We start from the raw sequence: 24,262 nt of genomic DNA, 5'->3' as shown, positions 1-24,262 counted from the left end.
CTATCACACTATCAAAATCAGGTGTAATTATTATACATAAATAAGTATATCATTAAGAGGCAGTGGCCAGTCACAGGTATAAATTTTATATGACATTAATGTATGTTAAGATAGGAGCAAACCACAGGAGTAAAACAATTGTGATATGGTGAACCACAATAAGAAACAGTTTGGGTATATTAATCAGAAACTTTTAAATGGATTATAACAAATCAATTTACGGTACATATATAGCCGTAGCGGAGGGGGCATTAAGTTTTACCCTTGTACGTCTGTATGTACGTCCCAAGGTTGGTTTCTGTTCTCTTACTTTATTTTTTAATTAAATTAGTTATATATAACAAAAAACAATATTTTTGTTATTTTCAGAGCAACAATCAAACAGTTGTGTGATACCATGAGGAAACAGATTATATCTAGGGCATTCTATGGATGTAGGTTTAACATTATGACATGCTCTAGATATGTGTCAGCCATTTTGTTTTCTAATTTATGCATCTGTAACTCTCTCTGTCTGTTCACTCAGTCTGTATCAGGTTAAAGTTTTGGTTTAAGTTTAATCAACTAGAAATTAGTGCACTTGTGTTTTAAAATGTGGACTTCCTTAAATATTTAACTCAGATGTTGCGTTTTACTGAACATGGAAAAGTGATACTGTTAGCAACACATATATAGTGTCCTATTGACACATATCCTAGTACTTGTTTCTAAATGTCTTTAAAATAGAAACTATAATCTTTCAAATGAACTTTTAAAGATTTTTATGCAAAATACCCTGATTAATTTTTTATATAGTGGTTAATAATAAGTTTTTGCATATATTTTTAAGTTTATACATTGCAATACATGTACCACCTTATGATTTCATACATTTTTATATCAGAACTTGTATATTCAGGGAAAGTAGCTAATGTAAATATCAGCATTAACTTTCTTGTTGTTCCAATAGTAAAAAAAATGAATTTGAACCAAAATCTGGTTGTTTTCTTTTGTTAACAAAAAGGCTCATATATTATCATAGATTTATCGTGGCTACTTTATAACTGGCTTCATGAAATTTGTATTTATCAGGGTTAGCACACTGTAGACATTTAAAGACAGTGAGAACACATCTGTCAGGACTGGTCCTCCATAAAATAGTCCCAGCAGATAAACCTTACGATGGCTCTTGTGGACTGTCAGAACAGAAGTGGAATGAATTACAGAAAGATGGCACAGTAAGAACATTGAATTTGAATTCTCTCCCTTTGAAAGAAAAGCAAAGTTGCTTTTAAAGTTTTCACTAGTAAAGAGAGAATAAAGGAATTAGTTGAAAGATTTACCTTTATCTTCCAGCTGTACATATTATTATTTTAGATCAAAGTAAATTATTGATGGAATTTTAATATGTAAAAACATTGCTTTAAAATTTTTGACCTATCCCAATGTAGCCATATAGCAATTTGATTGTTTTATTACATTAAATTTAATGTCAGTGGCACTAGTATAGTAGTAAACATTTCTACTAACACTTTTTATATCAAAATATATTTTCCTTAGATTACAGATGAACAAGAAATTCACAGACTGGTGTATTATGGTGGTGTCCAACATGAGATAAGAAAACAGGTAGGTTCATTCTCTCACCTGTCATAAAATAGTAGTCCCCATGAAAATAAATTAATCCAAAATTGTCTTCATAACAAGAATTTAAACTATGTACATTCCAACTTAAACATTTTAAATTGCCCAGATAGGACCCATATGACACCTACTCCTTTAAGCATGGACTGACAGGTTTATTTATTATTTGTATTTGAATAAAAGGAAATATGGTGTTTAAGCAAATGACAAAGCCCACATACAACAAACAAAAAAGACAAATGCATCAATATAATCTGCAAATAAAGGCAAATGTACATATGTCAAGTTGTAATTCACATAGAGTCTAAAAAGTAAAAACTGTTAATTTAACGCAAGGTAATATATTGTTGTCAACACCACATACTGTATACTGCAAAAAAAGATTAAAATATAACCATTAAAAAATTCCTTCCTTTTAAGCATAGTCAAGTAGAGTTTGTGATCAAATCAACTGTATTTCATTTAATTACAGGTGTGGCCATACTTGTTGGGACACTATGCTTTCTCTAGTACTCCAGAAGATAGGGTCAAAGTTGATAAACAAATGAGATGGTTATATGAAAAGACAATGTCCGAATGGTTAGCTGTAGAAGCCATTGTCCGACAAAGAGAAAAAGAAATCATGGCTGCTAATCTACAGAAAATGTCTTCTGAAAGCACAGATGGGCAAATTCCTCTTGTGAGAAAAGATTCAAGTTTGAGTAATGATGTGTTTGAATCACAAAGCTTTGATGAATGGGAAGATTTTTCACATCCTGAGACAGTCCCTGAAGAGAGTTCAGCTACTGGTACAACCTGTACACCAACCCCTGACCGAAGACAAAGCATGGATCTTCCACTTCAAGATCAGGTAATTGATAAAATGAAACAGACTAAAGAATTCTTATTGGAAAAAAGAGATTATGTCATTTCATCGTTTTCTGATAGTCCTGACGATGGACTGGGTGATTCTATAGCAAGACAAAGTTCTCAGGAACGGAGCAAGCTTGATTCTGCTGGTGACTCAGAAGGAACAGACATTTCAAAGTTAGACCGGGATGGTAGTATAGATAGGTCATATGTAACCCCTAAGTTGTCATGTTCTGCCGACAGTGCCGAGGCTGATGAGGAGGATGGTGGAGAATCAGATGATGAGGCTGAGGACGACGATGATGACGAGGAAGACAAAGAGGATGATGATGACAGTCGTAGAGAATCTTTATTGACGGTGGAAAGTGCAAAGACAATTGAGGGAGACTCAGGTAATGATAAAACTATTGGGTTGTTATACATTACTGCTGTTTTCTATTTTCATTTTTTCATGCGATTTGATAACTCTATTTCCTATGTTTATAAGTCAGAGATGTGTTCATACATATTTTTATTTATTCAAGGCATGGTTAAGATAAACAATGTTTTTATCTGCCAATGTTTGAAAGCCTACTTGAGGGAGTGCTAACAGCTTGTGAAATGTGTATCCCCTCCCCACTAGATGAAGGGGAGGTCCAGTCTGTCCAGTCTGTCCATTGGCATATGTCCCCAAATGAAGTCTCTCTTCTCTTACTTTAGTTTGACTAAACCAAATGTTATCAAACTTATAGACAACGCTCAGAACTATGAAACACAAATCAAGTTTTAAATTGGGTGGCTTCACATTAACCTTTCATGAGTATTCATAATGCCCCTTTATAAACATAAATAATTGCTGAATTTTTCATTTCTATTTTCTAACTTCAGTTTGTCAACCAAATGTTATTACATTTATACACATATAGAAAACATGTAGATAATTGGCTCATGTATATTTAAATACAACCATTTTAAGATTTTTGTTGGAGGTGTAAACAAACATTTCCAACTGTATAATTTGAACAAAGTTTTATCTTATCTACACATATAAAATGTTTTGTTTCAAATATTGTATACATTTCGTATCTATATATAGCATTTCAAATCTCAGCAATTTGATCACTTTAATTGCTTTTTGTTATTATTTGTACTTGCTCAATCTGATTTTTAGACCACATGAGAAAGTTATCAACATCCAGAGAAAGTCTGATCTCACCAGCTTCTCCAGCCTCCCATGGGGGAGTATATTCAGTAAGTATGGAAAAATAAGAAATCTAGCATTGGTAACTTTGGGGGTGGGGCAAATAAGATCTTGTCTTGTAGTCTTGTAGTTTGGATGCTTGTCCACCATTGCAGATATATGTCGACCGAAAGAAGGGTATTTTAGTAAGTTGACATTTAATCCGCATCTCTTTTTTTCATTAAAAAAAAGATTTCAAGGAGGCAATTATTAACCATATATCGAAGAAGGACAAACAAAATCTTACACGACCAAAAGAAAAAACAAGGAACAGTTTACAAAATAATACATATAAAACTAAAGTTTAACAACACAAACTTCACCAAATCTATATGCAAATGCATGTGTCTAGAAAGGTAGGCAGTTGCAGTAGTGACTGGACCCATCTAAAATATAACAGTTAAAAGGGAAAAAGCTTAATAAGTTTGTCAAGACACGAAAAAATATTTTATTGAATTATTAAGGATTCATTTGTAAGAAATTATTTAATCAGTCAGCTTTTTTCTGACCAGAGATAATTTTGGTTTTGTATATTGCAGCCAGCCATGTTGGATAGTGTAGCATTAAATCTACACAGAATTGACAAAGATGTACAGAGGTGTGACAGAAATTATTGGTATTTTACGATACCAAACCTAGATAAACTACGCAATGTAATGTGCACGTAAGTAATTAAGAAAGCTTTTAAAATTTAAGGAATAGTTGAAAATTTTTTCCTGATTTTAGGTCTTTTTTGGGGTTGAAAATCCATAAAACAGTACTTTGGACGCATCACGTGTATAAAGAGTTATTTCATTTTGAGGTTAAAAAAGATTGCACCATATTGTTATTTACAAGTTTTTTAGTTTCTTTAATAAAAGATAAACCCCTCACACAATTTTACAACTTTCTATGGGTAAGAATATTTAAACATAAGCTATCTACAGAGCTGTGTATTTTATGATCTCTAATTCTTTATTTTCAGATATGTGTGGGAACATTTAGACATAGGCTATGTACAGGGGATGTGTGATCTAGTGGCACCTCTTTTAGTCATATTTGACGATGGTATGTTAAATAAATTATGCATGAAAACTTATCAAGTTTCTGTCAAATTGTCGAAAGCTAGATACTTTGGTACCTAGACATTCAAAAGAAATAGAAAACTGAATTCACTTTGTTTTGAAATATTCAGTTTAAACATGTTTATTTAAAGTTGATTTGGGAAACAAGTTATTGCAACTTAAATTAATCCCTTTCCATTTTGCCGTGTTTTGAAATATTATTAAGCAGTCTGGTTTACAATAATAGATATTTTGTTGTTAACATTTGTTATATTTCAAATTGAAACTACAGCAACAGTGATATTTAGTTTTTATTGATACTATTGTTTCTGCCTTCAATATTGAAAAGCCTGTTACTGATGGAGTATAAGTTCCAGTAAAAAAAAAAATTGTAAAAAGTTTATTTGGAAAATTATTAATTACGGTAATTGCATTAAATGACAGGAGAATGTAACTGGTCAGTGACTGATTAACCTTATTTCAGGACTGTGTATAATTGATTTGATCTCTATTTTACTTACAACACTATTAAACATATATACAATGTCATTGAACATTAATATTAACCTTCACTTACAGAGGCCATGGCCTACAGTTGTTTTTGTGAACTAATGAAGAGGATGTCTTCCAACTTCCCCCATGGTGGGGCTATGGATACACATTTTGCAAATATGAGATCTTTGATACAGGTATGAACTGACTTTACGAAATGAATATTTTCAAAAGAAATATCAGTTATTGCTTTGTGGATGTACAGCGGGTAGGCAGGAGTAGCCCAATAGTGTCTGTTCATTTTTAAAGGCAGTGCTTTAAGGCCTGACTTTTAAGTCATGAGGTTCATCTTTTCATACGCAATCTTTGCAGGGGGTCTTTTGGCCAGAAATAGATCCGGAAATGTTCGAATTTCTCCTCTTCTTTTTATGGTATAATATGGTTTTTGTTTCTTTCATTTACATTGGGGACTAAAGAAACGATCAGTGTGTATTGTTCGTTTTTTAGAACTTGTTATTAGTGTGTATTTTGCATTATAAGCAGTCAACCTGACTACAAACTATCATTATGTGTATTCCGTGTGGAAAGAGGTCGGGTCAATTTCGAGTGTTATCTGACATCAAAAGATTCTTTAATTAGTTCAGACGTTGATATAACAATGAAAAGTCGACTGAACATGATTAATATTGCATCTTCTATAATTCAAAGCGGAATTCGGTTTATGAACGAGAAACCGTAAAGCGTTTTCAATTTCGGTTCTAGTTATGTATGTTGTCCACGTTTTATCCTGGTTCCCGGTACTACGTTCCGGGTATTAGCTATTTGATATATGTGATGTGTAACATTACGATCGGGTACCAGCCAATCTACGTGTGTATGTGTACATGATTTCCCGCCAAAATGACACTTCCGGCAAATGACGGATAAAACCTAATCGACGATCCCTGGGTCAATGGACAAAGCCAATGCAATGTTACGCGACTCGGGTTCGCATACTTATTTTATTTATTTTGATAATCAATCTATTTCCGGTATCATGTAATATTTATCGTCATGAACATTGATGTTTTTACTTGCTGAACATTTGTTTCTCTTACATAAATTAAACATCTCTATACGTTTTGAAATTAATTTTATGTTTTTGTTGGATTTGAACTTTGTCTTGTGTATTTTTTTACTTGTCCACGGGCAACCAAGACAAAAATAATTACTTGTCCGGTTGTTCAAATGTACGAGTCGGGCATAGCATTTCCACACCCCTGGTTATAAAACTTTTTTTCAGGGCACAAACCCACTTTAAAGAGACTTGTCTACTGCCATACCCATCTATTTTCATGCACAATTTGCAAGCAAGAGACTGAATGGTTTGCAAAATTAAAAATCAGGACGGTGTCCAATTAAAACAAAAGAACTAAACTGGATGAATATTGTAGGAGAAATCTAGAGGAAAGTTTTGATTTGTGAAATTGGTTTTCCTGAAAAGTCATTCATCCTAGCCTACAGAAAGGAACTATATATTTAACTGTCCACCACCAACTGACGAGCTAATGTTGAGCTTCACATATGGAATTACTCAAAAACCAATGTCTATGTTTTCAGCACAGATTTCACAAGTTATGACACAGCTGTGCTTTTTTTTATACTTGTTAAAGAGTTGTATACTAAATTTTATTCTTTTATCAATAAATATATATTGTGTCATTTAAGAACTTGTATTTTGCCAAAAGATGCATACTAGTGAATGAAAGTGGTGCAGTTCATTTTGCTTTGGTATATAGAATTGAATTACAATTGTTCATGTTATTGGAATGCTTATAAAAATAAGGAGATGTGGTACAATGTATTTGATATTTAGTGAGTTTATCAAGCAAAAGTGAATAAGAAATAGGTATAAGCAGTTACAGGTACTACTGTACAATCTCAAACAATGAGAAAAACTCATACCGTATAAAAGAGAATTTCATATTTACAAGCAAGTTTTGTTTTTGTGTTAAATAATTTTCTTCTATTGTTTTAATTGCAAATATGGGAAGTGGTTAAAATGCAATTGAGACAGCTGTTATGGCCACATAGCCTTAATTGAAATTTTCTTTTTCATTCATACCGGTAGATTTTGCCTGGAGTTAGAAACATATCTGTCAACTTTTCAAAATGCACATGGGGGTTTTACGTGAAAGATGGTCCATATAGTCATACAAAACCTTCAAGGGGGCCTTCAAATGGAAGCAGGACAAGTTGCCCCACTGGCTAATCGCCCCACTTTTTAAAAAACCGCCACAAACTGATTTATCAAATCGCCCCACATGTGAAATTGGTCAAATCATGTTTAATATTACTCCTGCCAACTCGCCCTACTTATAAAAAAACAGTAATATTTAGATTAATATATATACAATTAAAAATAAAAACTCGCACCACTTTAATGAAAACTAATCTACACAGAATACAAACAAACCGAAAATTAATTTAATTACTATTATTGATATATACTGAGATTATAATTCTAAAAAAAACCTGATTGTTGAAGAATAACTAAGTTTTGAAGCTTAGTTATTTGCATAACAATTGAAAAGTAACCAGTTAAATGTATCAAAATGCAATATAAGGAATTTAACTTATATTCAATGGAATAACATCTTTTTCCATAAGTGGGGCGAGTTGGCATTACTTAATTCATCCTGGTTAATAATATATTTATCTAGATTTCACCCATTTCCATTAGATGGGACCAGTTGGCAGGAGTAATATTAAAGGGATTTAACACAGTTCACAAGTGGGGTGATTTGGTAATCCAGGTTGGGGCAGTTTTTTTGTCGAGTCTGCGACTTTTGTCGCAGAAAGCTCGACAGGGATAGTGATACGGCTGCGGCGATGTTAGCTCAGTTCTTAAAAGCTTTATATTTTAGAAGGTGGGAGACCTGGATGCTTCATACTTTGTATATGGTTGCCTCATGTTACGAAGATTCCGTCAGTCACATGTCCAATGTCCTTGACCTCATTTTCATGGTTCAGTGACTACTTGAAAAAAAAGTTAAAATTTTTTGTAATGTTAAATTCTCTCTTATTATACATGTAAGTAATTGGATAACTATATTTGGTATGTGCGTACCTTGCAAGTTTTCACTTGACCTCGACCTCATTTCATGGATCAGCGAACAAGGTTAAGTTTTGGGGGTCAAGTCCATATCTGAGATACTATAAGCAATAGGTCTAGTATATTCGGTGTATGGAAGCACTGTAAGGTGTACATGTCCAACTGGCAGGTGTCATCTGACCTTGACCTCATTTTCATGGTTTAGTGGTTATAGTTAAGTTTTGTGTTTTGGTCTGTTTTTCTTATACTGTTTGCAATAGGTCTCCTATATTTTGTGTATGGCATGGTTGTAAGGTGTACAGGTCTACCTGGTAGGTGTCATATGACCTTGACCTCATTTTCATGGTTCAGTGGTTTAAGTTAAGTTCTTGAGTTTTGGCCTTTTTTTCTAATACTTTATGCAATAGGTCAACTATATTTGGTGTATGGAAATATTTCATGATTTACATGTCAGTCGCACAGGTTTTATTTGACCTTGATTTCATTTTTTACGGTTCATTGCTCAGTGTTAAGCTTTTGTGTTTTGGTCTGTTTTTCTTAAACTATAAGCAATTAGTCAATATTATTTGTTGTATGGAAGAATTGTAAGCTGTACATGCCTACCTGGCATGGTTTATCTGACCTTGACCTCATTTTCATGGTTCAAAGGTCAATGTTTAGTTTTCTTGGTTTATGTTAAGATTATGTGACAGTTGTAAAAACGCTTTTTTATTAGGACTATCAACAGAATATCAATGATTAGTAAAGAAGGCGAGACATTTCAGTGTGTGCACTCTTGTTTTTAAAGTGAGGCGAGTTAGTGAAAAAGTGGGGCGATTTGTCATGGATTCCCTTCAAATATATTCCAATGTGGTTTTTGGCTTCTTCGTGCATTAACAAGCTCATAGCCATTGTTGAATTAATTGTTTTCCTTAAAATAGTCGACAAAATTGCTCTCACAAAATTTCCATTTGGGAGCCTTGAGCTCGATGGGGGAAATACTCTGCAAATACTGACAGTTGACAGGTATGGTCATCAAAAAAGTTGACATGTTACTATGTACATTTACCATTATGTTACTTGATGTCCTTGCTATACACACAGTACAGAGACTAGTCAATCTTTGTGAACTATTTTTTATGGGAGTCATAAAATATGTGTATACAATCAATAATTAAAAATAGTCTATTTATATTGAAAAGGAAAAGTTCTTATATGTCTAAAGAAGAGGGACGAAAGACACCAAAGGGACAGTCAAACTCATAAATTTAAAGCAAACTGACAAGGCCATGGCTAAAAATGCATTTCATGGGAGGCACAGAAAATATACTGTAAACAGTAGACTAGATATAGGTGAACTAGGTACAAAAGAACTCTAAATCTTAAATTCTACAAACCACCTCTGTTCTATGGAAGATAATGATATAACTGGACTAGAAATACACACAACCTGTAATTAACTGCCTTTACAGCGCTTTCGCGCTTTGATTAAAATTCTAGTACTGATAATATTTGTAAAAATTACTTCATTCCTACATGTATTTTAAACCTTTTTAGGTGTGTTGATCACCATTGTGATATTGATGAGTTGTAATGCTTGAATGACAGGAAATCAATTGTAACTAATAAAGAAGATAAATTAAGATGTATAAAAGTTAATCTTATATGCTATTCAAGCAATTCCCAAATAAATCTTTTAATTCTTCTATGATTTTTTTTCAGATCCTGGATTCTGAATTATTTGAGCACATGCATCACCATGGAGACTATACACATTTTTATTTCTGTTACCGGTGGTTTCTTCTTGATTTCAAAAGAGGTAATGCTAGAAGATACACATGCTTTTATGCTTTATGTATTATTTCAAATGTTTTCTTTGTAGAAGATTCTATATCAGGTGTTATTTTACTTCATTTGAGTGTATGTCTACATCAGAAAAACTTATTATATTTTAAGACTGTTTTGAAATGAAAGAACTCTTTAATTTGTAATCAAAAGCATTTATTTTAGAAAAAAAAATAAGAAAATAATGATTTTTCAGTAAATTGCCATAATATTTAAGGCTGAACAAATGTATATAGTTAAAAAAAAATATGCAACTAGATTTTTATTCATAATGAGTACCAATTTTTTTTTATCACAAAATAAGTCTTTTAGTTATCAAACATATTTATTTTGCAAAGAAAACTTTACTAATAAAAGCAGTGTTTGAATGCTTGAATTAATCATATCTTACCACCTGTTATTAGAAAAAGAATGTTTCGCATAAACAAACATTTGGTCCTTCCAATTTTAGATATTAAAAATTGTAATAAAATTAAAATGGGCATTAAGGCTGTATAATGATCTAGGAATTGTCATTCTCAAACCTTTTCCTTTTGGAAAAAAATTCTATGTTTAGTTGTTGAATTTCTGCTTTAAATTTAAATGAATGATTGGCATTTGATGATGCAGAGTATAAGATGTTATTTTACATATGCATAGGCAGCTAATTGATTCTGTAATTTTATTGTAGAATTAGTGTATGATGATGTGTTCTCAGTATGGGAGACTATTTGGGCAGCTAAGTATATCAGCTCTCCACACTTTGTGTTGTTCATGTCCCTGGCTCTTGTGGAGTTCTACAGAGATATTATTTTGGATAATAATATGGATTTCACAGATATAATCAAATTCTTCAATGGTGAGTTCATTTAATAAATATATTGTGTTATTTAACACAACTTTAGTAAGTAGGAAAAATAATGGAAAATTAATCGTCAAGAATATGTTAAACTTGGATCTTTTCTAAATCAATAATCTATCACTAAAGCCTATATCAACAAAGGAGATTGTAAAGCACAAAAATGCAAAGCAAAGTATCAGCTGAAATGATTATAGAAAGCAAGATGTGGTATGATTGCCAATGATACATCTCTTTACAAGAGACCAAATGACACAGAAATTAACTGCTATAGGTCACCATACTGCCTTCAACAATGAGCAGAGCCCACACCGCATAGTCAGCTATAAAAGGCCCTGAAAAAGAGTAAACTAACATCCTTTAAATTAATGTACAAACAAACAAAATAATTTTGCTGAAATAAGTTGGTTTACAGTCTGTGTGTGAGCCAAGGCTCAGTGTTGAAGGCCGTACTTTAACCTATAATGGTTTACTTTTTAAATTGTTATTTGGATGGAGAGTTGTCTCATTGGCACTCACACCACATCTTCCTATATCTATAACAAGTTTCTAAGCACTATATCAGTCCTGTATTCTCCTAGGATCGTGAAAAATTTGCATAAATTGAATTTGAAGTGACTATTCTAGGTATGCAATTAATACCCAATATCCTTACTGATTAAAACCACCAATCAAATATAACTAAAAACAACCCCTTACAAAGGTTCTGACTTAAAACTTGCATATAAACTTGCCACGCCACATTGTTAAACTTGACTTTTGGGTTCTTGGTCCTCTCCTTTTCAATCTTTTTCTCTGTTACAACAAAAACAACCTGATCCAGTCCTACATATATAATAATAATCAGTACATGAAAGTGTCAAGCAAAATCACAAAAATACTGAACTCCGAGGAAAATTCAAAACGGAAAGTCCCTAATCAAATGGCAAAATCAAATGATAAAACATATCAAACAAATGGACAACAACTGTTATATTCCTGACTTAGTACAGGCATTTTCAAATATAGAAAATGGTGGATTGATCCTTTTTTTATAGCACTAAACTTCTCACTTGTACGACAGTTACATCAAATTCAGTGGGTTTTTTTCAAAACCAAACTTTCACTCATCCAACATTAAAGATTGGGAAAATATAATTATCATACACTATTATTTTGAATATGTATATTACATCTCTACATTTTATTATGTGAATTGATTAATGTTTTATATATTTTCATTTTATAGAAATGGCTGAAAGACATAAAGCAAAGCAAATACTTAAACTTGCGAGAGATTTGGTGCTGAAGTTACAGACTTTGATTGACAACAAATGACTGGAGTGCCCATAAACCATGTAAATGTAGTTATAATAGGAACTAGTGAGAATAGCTACACATAAATCATGAAAATATTATTCTGCAGACAACAGCATTCACCAAGATATATTCTACCAGTGATTTCACTACATCTAGATATCAAATTATCATCTAGATATCTGATATCTGATATTCATCTTGATATCTCAGTAATATATACAGACACAGGACAGTACAATGTATCCTTCACATTGCAAATGAAAGTGTAGTGTAAATCAAGACTTAATAGTACACATGGTAACATAGTGTGTATTTCACTGTGTATGTGTATATGTAATAAAGAAGATCACATCTTTAAACTTTATTCAACCTTGAATATTACAGATGCAATTCTTTTAGGGCTAGTGTAGTGAATATTATTCTTTTTGACATAAAGCCTTGGAATATTCAATGCTTTGAACATGAATGTTATACTTAAAACAGAGAAAGGATCTAGAAAGCCCCCTAAATAACTAGGCTTAGGGTTTTGTGAAAATAAAACAGTTGATAAAAGCCATGCAGGTAAAACTAAAATTTCCTTTCTTGTAAATTTTTCTAAAGGACTCCAATAAGAACAAAATTATGTATTCATATATAACAGCTATACATGTTTATTATGATGTGAAACTTTTTAAAATATTTGTATATTAAATGAAATATGCTAGTGTTAGCTGTATAGGGTAGGGAAGGGTGGGGATGTTTTTAATGTTTAATGATTAAACATCTGGGGTTTTAACTATTTTAAGAGATATGAAAAAAATGGTTTATAGTTTTTTTGAACAACTAAAATTATTCTCTTAATTAAAGAAAATTTAACTGTCTGAGGTGTTTCAGGTAGATAAACTAGAGTGCAATATTTACTTAAGTCTTGAATTTCATCTTTTGTATGTACATGCCAATTTTAGAGTATTTTGTATTATTATTGATATATATTATATGTTGAAATTTTGTCTATTGTAAATTGATAAGGATATATCATTTTCTAACATGGTAATGTTAAAAATTAAACCAGAAACTTGATTATTATTACATGAGAGTGACATATGTGGAATTGATTTCTCCATGTAATTGTGTAAACCCCATTTTAATTACAAAACTACTTTGGAGTGGTAAAAATGGCTGTTTGGTGTGCAAAACTTTTAAAACTATAGTTTAAATGACAGTTTTACCCATTTATTATCAAAATATTATTTTTTATTTAGAATTCACAAAGTCAGGTGACTTTTTTTTTTAAATTCACTTGTTAACTGGAAAAAAGTAAAATCGTTAATTTGATAGACAAGAATAGAACATGTAAATATATATATACATAAATGCACCAATCAATTATCCACATTTTATTAACGTTTAGGTCACATAACAATAGTTTTTATTTTAATAGCTAATAGGCTTTTTTTTTTAATCAGTCACAATCTACCACTTTGTATTTTTACACTTTTACATGTATTCCAATAAGATTTTAGATTGGTCGAAATATGATTTACTTGAGTCTGATACACTTTATACTTTATTCAATAGTTGAGAGATGCTAGTCATATACCTGAGATGCAATATTATATATATAGTACAACAAGTATTATAATAGTGGCATTCAATGCAATTTGTTTATAGAAATGCTTTTATTAGTCAGTAGTTTTAACTTAAGCATTGTTTAATTGTATTTGATGATTTAGCTAACTGCAATAATGACTTTGTTTCTTACTTTAATATACCTACATGTACATAACCATTGGAATTATTTTTTTAATAAATTGGATTTTTGTCTTTTTTAAATCTGTACAAATATAAAGAAATTCTGAGGCTGATTAGAAGTAGGATTATCTTTAACTCAAGGGCGTTTAAAATGTCAAGAAGGAAAACATTTGGAAGGAATGAAGGGAATTGATGTAACCTTCATGTATTTGTATGTTATTTTTGCCAAATGAACAACTAGCATATATTATTGGTAAGGTGCTAGTTAAAGCCCTCCTGTGGGTGTGAATTTTCTTCCTGTGTTGAAGACACATTGATGGCCTTTGATTTGTTTCTTCTCTTTGATCTGCTTGTTGCCTATTTAGAAAATTTCATGTTTCCATGTTCCAGATGTTCTAATAGGATATTATAAGTAATTTCAAAAGTGCTACTTTAAAATAAAAAAGTATTTGGACTTATCATCAGAAAAAATTTGTGACAATTTATTACATTACATTGACAGCATTAGTGTATATCATCTGACATGAATTCTGATAAATGTGGGGTTATCAGGCACGGTCGCATTTTTTGGCGAAACATCACAATAAAACTTTCTGAAGAAAGCAATAAAATTTGACATTACAGTTGAATTTTGACCAATGAAGAACCAAGATGAATCTTAAATTGGTAAAATAAATAAACAACATGTAGAGAAAAGAATAAATTTGACTAAGAATTAGAGAAAATTATGTACTTGATTATCTCCCATACTAAATTTAAAAAAAACCTTAAGGAATAAGATGCATTTTATTTCAAGTCATTATTGCAGTTATCTACATGTATTTTTATGTTTCATATATATGGTATGTAATGTTGAATTAAGGGAGGTTGTTTGACTTTTGCCAAATGTTTTGTTGTAACTAAATATGTACAGAGTCTCTATATTTTGAAAATTATCATTATCATCTGTACAAATTCATCTAAATGACTTGTATAATTAATGTATCTGTGATTTTATAGATAATAGTTTTTCGTATACCCTATTATCAGATTCCTGTTTATTCCTATTATCTTTCAGTATGTGAGACATTATCAATCCATATACCACACGATTTTTGTTTGAAGACAAAACAAAAAAAAACCTTGTACAATTGATCAACTTCAGTTGAAGAAAACAGACTCCTATTTAGTCCATTTCATGTATAAGGGAGATTTTTTTTTAAATCACTGTTGCTATAAACAAAACGATTTGCTAGTCAATTTGAAATGCTGATAAGTCGGAAAGATTTTTCTATTCCTTTTATAAGATTATATGTCAGTTGTTAATCTCTGATGTAGATGACTTTAACTTAAGATTTTTTAAGTCTATATTTTGCATTCTTGAAGTATTTTATTTGTTTAAAATATTATTTTGTATATATTTTATTTACAATTTCTGTGATAATGATCTGAAATCCTTTTATACATGTACACCAATTTTATGTTTCTCCACAACTGAATTAAAGTTAAATGTTTTCCCAAATGATATAAAAGATGACACATCTTTCTCATGAAAACACTTGTTAATGGTATAGGCATGTATTTCAAACACTAAACTTTTTATCCTGTTTTTATTTAAGGGCATACGATACAGTTACAGGACAGGTTATGACGTTGCTAAGGTAATTTGTTATTTTCGCGACGTCAAACTGTGACATATCGGGAAAAGATGCATTTTTCGACTGATTTTTATCATTCAAACTGATTTAATTTGAAAACGAGTTCATGGACCCCTATTTTTATTTAAGGGCATACGATACAGTTACAGGACAGGTTATGACGTTGCTAAGGTAATTTGTTATTTTCGCGACGTCAAACTGTGACATATCGGGAAAAGATGCATTTTTCGACTGATTTTTATCATTCAAACTGATTTAATTTGAAAACGAATTCATGGACCCCTATTTTTCAAAATGGCATTTGGTTTCATTTTGCAGGGAGATTATGTGACCCAAATTTTATAAAACTGTAAATAGAGGATTTTTTTAATTGTGATAAACATGCAATAAAAAATTACGTTTTTTTCCTCAATTCATGAACATTTGATAAATATGAGTCATTTCTGAATAAAAAAAAATGCACATTTTTTAAAGATATTTATAAAATACAGAAATTACTGATTATTTAACAAAAAACAATTTGTTTTTATCTTTTATAACAAAAAAGTTATGTCTTTCTTTCGAAAAAGAAATTACGGCCACAAATCTGAATTTCGAGCAAATATAAAAAATTTCGACCTCATTTTACGCAAAAAGTAGCACATGAAGGTATATTTTTTATTACATATTTGATTTAATCAGGTAAAAAATAGCCAGTATGCAAATTTTCATGAACTTGTAAATACAGGATCAAAACTGTATTGTATGCCCTTAATTGAATTATACTGGATTTATTATATTTTATTGATTTGTTTTATCTAGATTTAAAATTATCAAGATAGGCTTATTAAATCCTGTTAAAGTAGTATTGTCTTCTGAATGGATTGGTCCAAGTAGATTCATCAATATCTTACAACATGATTGAAGTCATCAATTTCATTATAAATACATTATTTATGTGCAATATAACTAATTGATTGTGCCATTAAATTATTATAGGTCAGATTTTGAAATTCAAGCCTATAAGTGTTTCTGATTGAGCTAATGGTGAACTTTTTCATGCTAAGGATTAATTGGAAAATAGAATTCTTCAACATTCACATCAAAAAGGTTCTTAGGATTATGTATGTTCTTTTACATTCATACACCAACATTTTTAGACTACCTTTTTTTCATTTTTACATTGTGAATATTTTTTAAAAGATGTATTTTATATTTGAAAATGATCTCAAATTTAGGTTAAGCTAATATTAAACATTTATGTTTTAAAAGCTAAAATTTGTTATTATTTTCATATATGTACATTGTAAATTTACAGTTTTAAGAAAACATTTTTTTTGGTCAACATATTCTACATTCAGAAAGGGTTGATTTTCATTAATATTTTTTTTCTTCAATGATGAAAATTGTAATACAATAAAACTACTTATACTTGATTAATAATTTTGAACACTATGCCTTTTTACCCCAAAAAAAATTACCATTTTAAAAATTGGATAATGATTTAAGGTTTTTTTGTAATGGCACACTAAATGAATGAAAGAAAAATAGCTTACCATATTTGCATGGAAAGAAATCTCTCTATATATAAAATCACTACAATCCTCACAAACTTGTCACATTTGGCAGATCTTAATTTGCAATTCTGCAATGAATATAGATGTTTATAGAAGCTACTGATAAAGTTTTGAATAAATTGGTATCAAGTGTCAATTTCTGTCTTGTCATTATTACGAAATTTTAATTTGGAAAATCAATATAATTCAGATGGATTTAAATGTTGATAGCATGTGTCATGTATTTGTAAGCTTAAAATATGCCACAGTATGCAGGTTGTTTCTAAGATGACTTTTTGTCTCAATCATTCATATTTTTATTTTCCAGAAACAGTCCAAATCACTACATTCCATCAATTTCAATCAACTTTGCAGAACTTACTTAATTGATTTATTGTTGATAATTTATACTTTTTATTATATTTTTTTCTTTCTTAAACATTCCACGGAGCACATTGAAGGTCAAAAAAGCTATTTCAATACTTTTATAAAAACATTCCAATCAAAATGTATTTTACCATAATTTATCTACTTAAGTTGCTTTAAAAAAAAATTCTGCTTAGCTTACATTTGTTACAGTTCTACTTATACATATGTATGTGTTAAAATTAAAACAAAATGTGAAAAGTTGATTTCAAAACATGTTTTTTATTGCATTTTATATATTTTTTTGCATTTCTGATCAAACATCTTTACTGATATTTAATAAGATCTGACAATTCATATTTTTCTATTGTTATAGTATATTTTCTTAATATGATAATTGACTTAAGGTTTGAAAACTATAACTGAGATCTAAATAAAATAGTGTTCATATGTTTGAATCTCTATCCAATCAAAAGTATCTTCTTTTGGAAAATATGATTAACCAATTTTGCATTATTAAAATTCCTTTACAATAGTTATCAAAGGTACCAGGATAATAATTTAATGCAAGTGTTTAAGGTGTTAGACCTTGGTTCAGGGAGATAACTCTTTAAATCAGTTATGTGTTTGTAAAAGTCAAGTTTCATCAACGTGTTTTAAGCATTTACCTGAAACAGATTGAAAATAATCTATTTAACATAGAAGCTTAGAATATATTTATGAAAATGGTTGACACAAACGTACTGATGATTTTAAGAGTACTTAGGTCTACCTCCTTAATTGCTACTAAATTATTGATTTATCTCCCTTTACTACTTCATGCAGAAGGTTAATGTTATTACAAAACATTGTATATGAAATCTGTATTTAAAACAACTGCTGTATATTTAGAAATTATTGCATTCAATGAAGGACAAAAATGTGAGTTTTATTATTGCAAATCTTGTGTTTTTGAAAATAATTTGCATACAGGTATATGTTTCAGTTATCAGAATGGGAGTTAATTGGCAGATCCAGGGGCTGGACCCCCCTTTTATCATGGGTTGGGACCCCCCCCCCCCTTTTTTAAATGGCTGGATCCACCCCTGGAGTTCTCATTATTGCAAAACTCTTGCAGTTGCATATAATGTGTTTATAAAAATATCTCAAAAATTTCTGAAATTACAATAGTTAACAGTTTACTGAAGTAAGTAGACATTGAATCAAACTGACTCTCTTAACTAAGATTTTGCTGTTTACAGAAATTCATGTATCTGACAAGAGTAAGTGTTTTACAAAGAAGTGGGTCTGCATCTCATATTAAAAGACATAATGGTATTAAAAAATATACATGTATTATCTTCCCATTAAAAAGTTAAATTAGTATTTATTTTTCACAACTTATGAAAATAGTTAAAGATTTTAAAGACTGCATATGGGATTAAACTATTGTACTTTTATTCGGTCATAAGTTATTGTAGTTTTAAATTGAGATTTCCTCAAAACAAACAAGTGTATGTCTGAATATCAATTTTTAGAACATACCCTAAAGATCTGCACATTTTTTATATAATATTCTTATCTTGTATATTCTATTACTGGCATATCTCTTTTACACTTTCAAGATTACTTATTAGAAAAATTCAGACATACTATTACTTATTTGACCAATTATACATACATATAATGTATTTGCATGGGTGTGGGAACATTATTGTAATTTGGTTATCTCCCTTTAATCAGAACAATCAAATGAAATGTTCAGTAAGTATGTCTGATAGGTCTGAGTAATGTGTGGTTGTCACTCACACCACATCTTCCTATATCCATTAACATAGAAGCTCAGTCATCTCTACACATGTCTCTTAAAATTTGAAAGCCTACCTCCTACAGGAATTATATCCTTGATGTTTCTTGACTGAATTGTATATGTTTATGACACTATACCCATCAAATGTATTTACCAATATTGTGTCGAGGATATTATTTTGTGTCTCCTAGTATTATATATTTATAATTTTCCATATTAGTAGACTCATGATCTATTATTTAATGACTATATATGATCATGTATTATATTATGATTTATTGTTATAATTCAGATTTTATGTGATGTTATTGTTGATTAATGGAATAAAAATATCTGTGATTGATTTGGTCTTCACTTTTTCTGTTCTAATGAGTTCTTTCCTTCAATAATTGTTATTCAAGAACTGAATTTTTGTATTTTCTGTTCAAATCACTAAAATTAAACTGTTTCATTTAGGGTCTTGTGTGCTATTGCCACCACTTTGCTTTTATATTTGTCAAGCTGCCTAAGGGTTTGATGTTATTACTTAAAAAGAGGGGTGAAAGAAACAGACAAATAATAGTACACATGACACAACAAATTAGATTATATTGGAAATAAAAAAAATATTTTGAAAAGTATTTTTAAAGACTGAGGTGACCAATCTAAAAACAAACCAGTATTAATTGTCTATGTTCCAAAAACGAAACCCATATTTGTAATGGTGCAACTTATGCATAATAAAAATATACAGATATAATATAGAAACAGTTTTATTGGGCTAAATTGTGAAAAGGCTTTCTATAGTTGTGAACATTTTCAGTGGTTGTTATTTTCATGATTTCTATTTCTAAACATTTTGTATAGGAGTTAAATCCTTGCATCAAACATAAATATGCACTGCACATCAATATATCTCTTTTCTACCAACATTATCACTGGTGAAATTTTGTGAATTTTATGTGATTGTGAAATAAGCAGAAATAACTTCAAGAACATTCTAAAGTTTATAGTAATCAAAGGTCCACAAAGTAATTCTAAAATAAAAATAAAAAACGACTGAGGGAATCAATGTGATAAGAAGCATAGAAAGCATGACTGTGAATGGATAGGATTACCACAAAGAATACAAAATTTTAAAACCTTGATGTTGGTTAGCGTATCTGCCATAAAGTTTCACCAAAACAAATATTTACAATAATGACCAACACATCAAGTAAGGTATAAACCACTTCAAAGACATTTATTGTGAAGACTTAGGCTTTTTATTTAAAAAGCAAATAAAATATAACCTTACTTTCAGGGATATTTAGAAAAACAATCATATATTCATGTGTAGAATTATCTTAATGGCATCAGATAATATTTTTTTTTTAAATACGTAACATTGGATGCTAAAGGGGGTGTTTAGGTCGTACTAAACCTTTGATTGGAAATATTTATCATTGTTTTTCATAAAATATTCTAAATTATAATACACACATTCCTAAAAACACTCACTTTATAAAAAAGTTACGGATCTACCACATCATGATTTAATCAATACTTTAATATATTTTTTTGTAACTATAGCCTATTTACAAGTAAAGGCAACAGCAGTATACGGCTGTTCAAAATTCATTAATCGATAGAGAAAAACCAAATCCGGGTTACTAACTAAAACTGAGGAAAACGTATCAAATATATGAGAACTACGACACAACAGAGTATGAAGTAGGAAATTACCAATTGTGACTTTTCGCCCTTTCACTTCCTGTTTTCTGACTACAAACTTAATACTTTGTTGGAGAGGAAAATAGGTAAGATTTATTTTAATAATCTAAATTTATGAAATCAACTTAAGATGCTGTTCATTTTATTGTTTTATCTTCGACTAATGAGTTTGAATATTCCTTTGATATCTTCCACTTATCTCTACATTTCCATACATAATGGGGTAAACATTCTAGATATCAATAACTTTGTCAAACATTCAAGGAATGAAGTTTCTTCATGATCATGTTATTCTTTCAAGGGGATCCTTGGATTAACTTTGCCTTTACCCTTTTAAAACCGTTTTGCGACTGTCATACAAGTCAAAGGTTTAGCTATCTATAAATCAAGGCGTAAACAACCATTTTCTTTGGAAAATGCCTTTACCGAGTCACGAACATGGCAGTTGTTAGATAATTTGTAATTATCAAAGAAACCAAGTCTGTTTCATTTGGTGATTTTTCGTATTTTTTTTTTATATTTTTAATTGCTGTTCATTGCATGATCCTAATCCTTGTTTGTGATGGAGATGGCTAGTCATTATTGCGCTTTTCAAAGATGCTGGGTTTTGGAATTTAATCATGTGGTAGAACACTTTATAGAATCGAAATAGACATGTTGTTTTTCGTCTCTCCAATAGTAATGGTCGATCATGAATACTACATGAACATGGCTACTCTCTTTTTATGACAGTTGTTATCCATTCGTTTGGTGTGTTTGAGCTTTTGATTTTGCTTTTTGATAAGGGACTTTCCTTTTTTATTTTCTTCGGAGTTCAGTATTTTCGTGATTTTTGCTTTTTGGACCATTTCTGCTCTTTATATGATTTTGGAGATGCGGATCTAAGAAATTTCTAGCATATTCTAATGTTTGTCTTACAAAGAATATACAATTCTCCTGTTATATATTTATAAGACATTTATATTATTTTCTACTTAGAAATTCTATTGTTCGCCTGTGCAGTTACTTTCGTATGTGATAGTTAAAAGTGCTAGACATTTCAACACCTAGGTATGGATTGTGATTGACTGTTCCAAAGATGTACCCTTCGTTTTCACAGAAGAAGTATGGGTTGTCTTCCATTTTCATTGTAAAAATGAGGCATTTGGTGGTAAAATATTGCAAAAAAAAATAAGCACTGCACGACAATTCATTGCATAATAATTATGTGCTACTAAGTTTCGATTCCTTTCGCAACATGATTCTAAGAATCTTGATTGTTACATGATGCTGTTAATGAGTCTTCCAAACGGAGTGCACAAATATTCTGTTGGGGTGATGATCTCAACCGTTTTCAATTTTGAGCATTTATAAATGACAACGGAATGTGAAGATCCCTGGGAACTCAGCTTATATTTCCATTGATTTGTCTTGTCATGATGAATATTTCCCATTCATTATTCTTTTAGCTCATTAACTATATATGTTTTGTACGAATGAAGAAATGACTAATTGACATTACACTTCCTGTTTTCTGACTACACACTTGTCAAGGGAAAGAGGATAGATTTAATCAATTTATTAGTTCAAATTTGCTGTTCGTTCCCGAATAAAGGCGTAGCAAAATACTAGTACAATACAATAGCATTTGTAAAATATATATTTGTTTGTGCACTATATCAATTCATTCGTATCAGTATTAGTTTATGATGTCATTTTGTAGTGGACTGTCAGCAATGCTGCAATTTTCATTTACTATATAAGCGTATAAGTTTACAGAAATAACAAAATCTACTGCATTCTGACATTGCATAACTTGACTTCAATTTGATATGATCTTTGATTCTTCTTCAAAATTTACAAATAACACTTACAGTCAATTTTTAAATTATCATTCGTTGAGATTATATTCCTTTTGACATTGTTGTCTGCATTTTTATTGTTATTTCAAATAACTAATGGTTTACCATTAAACAACAGGTCCGTAGCCAGGAATTTCTAAAGGGGGGGGGGGGGTTCGTTAGACTCACAAACTCGACTTTAACAGTCACAATTCGAACATAACATTCACTTTAACAGTGCTTATTTGTTTTCAAGGAGGGGTTCGTCGGAACCTCGTCGGAACCCCCGGCTACGTGTATGAAGAGTCACGGTATTTATCTTTGAGGGATTAACGTTTTATGGTTGTATAGAGAATAGATTTAATCAATTTATCATTCGTACAAAACATATATAGTTAATGAGCTAAAAGAATAATGAATGGGAAATATTCATCATGACAAGACAAATCAATGGAAATATAAGCTGAGTTCCCAGGGATCTTCACATTCCGTTGTCATTTATAAATGGTAGTAAAAATGGTAGTAAAAATTTGTTTTCATCCCTTTAATCAACCATATACAATCTCCAAAACCGTGTCTTAGATTTGTCATGTTGGTTTAATATAGTTTTCTTTCCTACAGCAGTATTGTCGTGGACAGGACATACTCTGCTCGGCGGAACATTTTCCTTTTATATGGGATGTTCTTACACCGACTTGTTACTTAGCAAATCAGTTGAAATACTGAAATATTTAGATAGACTTTTTTGTGAAATTATATATTTAAGGTAGCACTACGGTCAGATTTTTCTGACTCCAATCAACAGTCTTTAAAGATCAATTTCTCCAAAACTACTCAATGGATTTTTAAAATCTTTAACTCATTTTAAAGCTAAAATATAACTCTTTCTAAATCTATAATAAATTTATTTTTGGTTTGATAAATCTCAAAATATAGCTCATTAATTCCTAAAAAAGTGGTCTTCCAACTTAGATGAAAATGGCACATTCATGACAAATGGTAGTAAAAATTTGTTTTCATCCCTTTAATCAACCATATACAATCTCCAAAACCGTGTCTTAGATTTTTGATATATGCCTTCAGTAAGAAGATATATTGATTTAACTGCTGGGTGCCAAACCTCATTTCACCTTTCATCTTTGGAGACCTATAAATTCATTTACAAACAAATTATCCAAAAACTGGGACACGATATTGTAGAAAATACACCCTTTAATCATATATATCAAGGTCAAGCCAAAGGGGGTACCCATAAAGTTTCTATTTACATTTTTTCCTTACAATTCTCATGAAAAATTGTTCTGAGAAACGACCTAAAAACTGAATTTCCTCCTTAGAACCCCTATAAAGTCAATATAAATACAAGCATTCCACTGGGAACACCCCAGGAGTGTTTTGATATCCTTACTTT

The 24,262-nt window shown here is 30.6% G+C and overlaps 1 protein-coding gene and 1 long non-coding RNA gene across 6 annotated transcripts in view; both read left to right on the top strand.

Annotated features, from left to right (window-relative positions):
* Positions 1-12,842, top strand: part of LOC134681004 (small G protein signaling modulator 1-like) — a 63,234-nt gene extending 50,392 nt beyond the window's left edge. For 3 of the 5 annotated variants that reach the window (XM_063540343.1, XM_063540342.1, XM_063540341.1), the window contains exons 14-24: positions 370-434; positions 1,072-1,217; positions 1,540-1,608; positions 2,096-2,864; positions 3,623-3,702; positions 4,231-4,355; positions 4,656-4,738; positions 5,314-5,423; positions 10,022-10,118; positions 10,815-10,982; positions 12,211-12,842. In XM_063540343.1, coding sequence (XP_063396413.1) covers positions 370-434; positions 1,072-1,217; positions 1,540-1,608; positions 2,096-2,864; positions 3,623-3,702; positions 4,231-4,355; positions 4,656-4,738; positions 5,314-5,423; positions 10,022-10,118; positions 10,815-10,982; positions 12,211-12,299 — 1,801 coding nt within the window. In that variant the 3' untranslated portion in view covers positions 12,300-12,842. The remainder of the gene's footprint in view (positions 1-369; positions 435-1,071; positions 1,218-1,539; positions 1,609-2,095; positions 2,865-3,622; positions 3,703-4,230; positions 4,356-4,655; positions 4,739-5,313; positions 5,424-10,021; positions 10,119-10,814; positions 10,983-12,210) is intronic. The other 2 variants (XM_063540345.1, XM_063540344.1) reach the window with 1 other exon arrangement.
* Positions 12,843-13,023: 181 nt separating this feature from the next.
* LOC134681003 (uncharacterized) overlaps positions 13,024-24,262 on the top strand; it is a 73,411-nt gene continuing 62,172 nt past the window's right edge. Inside the window, exon 1 of the long non-coding RNA XR_010100546.1 lies at positions 13,024-18,095. This is a non-coding gene — a long non-coding RNA (uncharacterized LOC134681003). The remainder of the gene's footprint in view (positions 18,096-24,262) is intronic.

Source organism: Mytilus trossulus, chromosome 8 (genome assembly GCF_036588685.1).
Source record: "Mytilus trossulus isolate FHL-02 chromosome 8, PNRI_Mtr1.1.1.hap1, whole genome shotgun sequence".
Taxonomy (NCBI): Eukaryota; Metazoa; Mollusca; class Bivalvia; order Mytilida; family Mytilidae; genus Mytilus; species Mytilus trossulus.
This window is presented reverse-complemented; position numbering and strand designations above follow the sequence as displayed.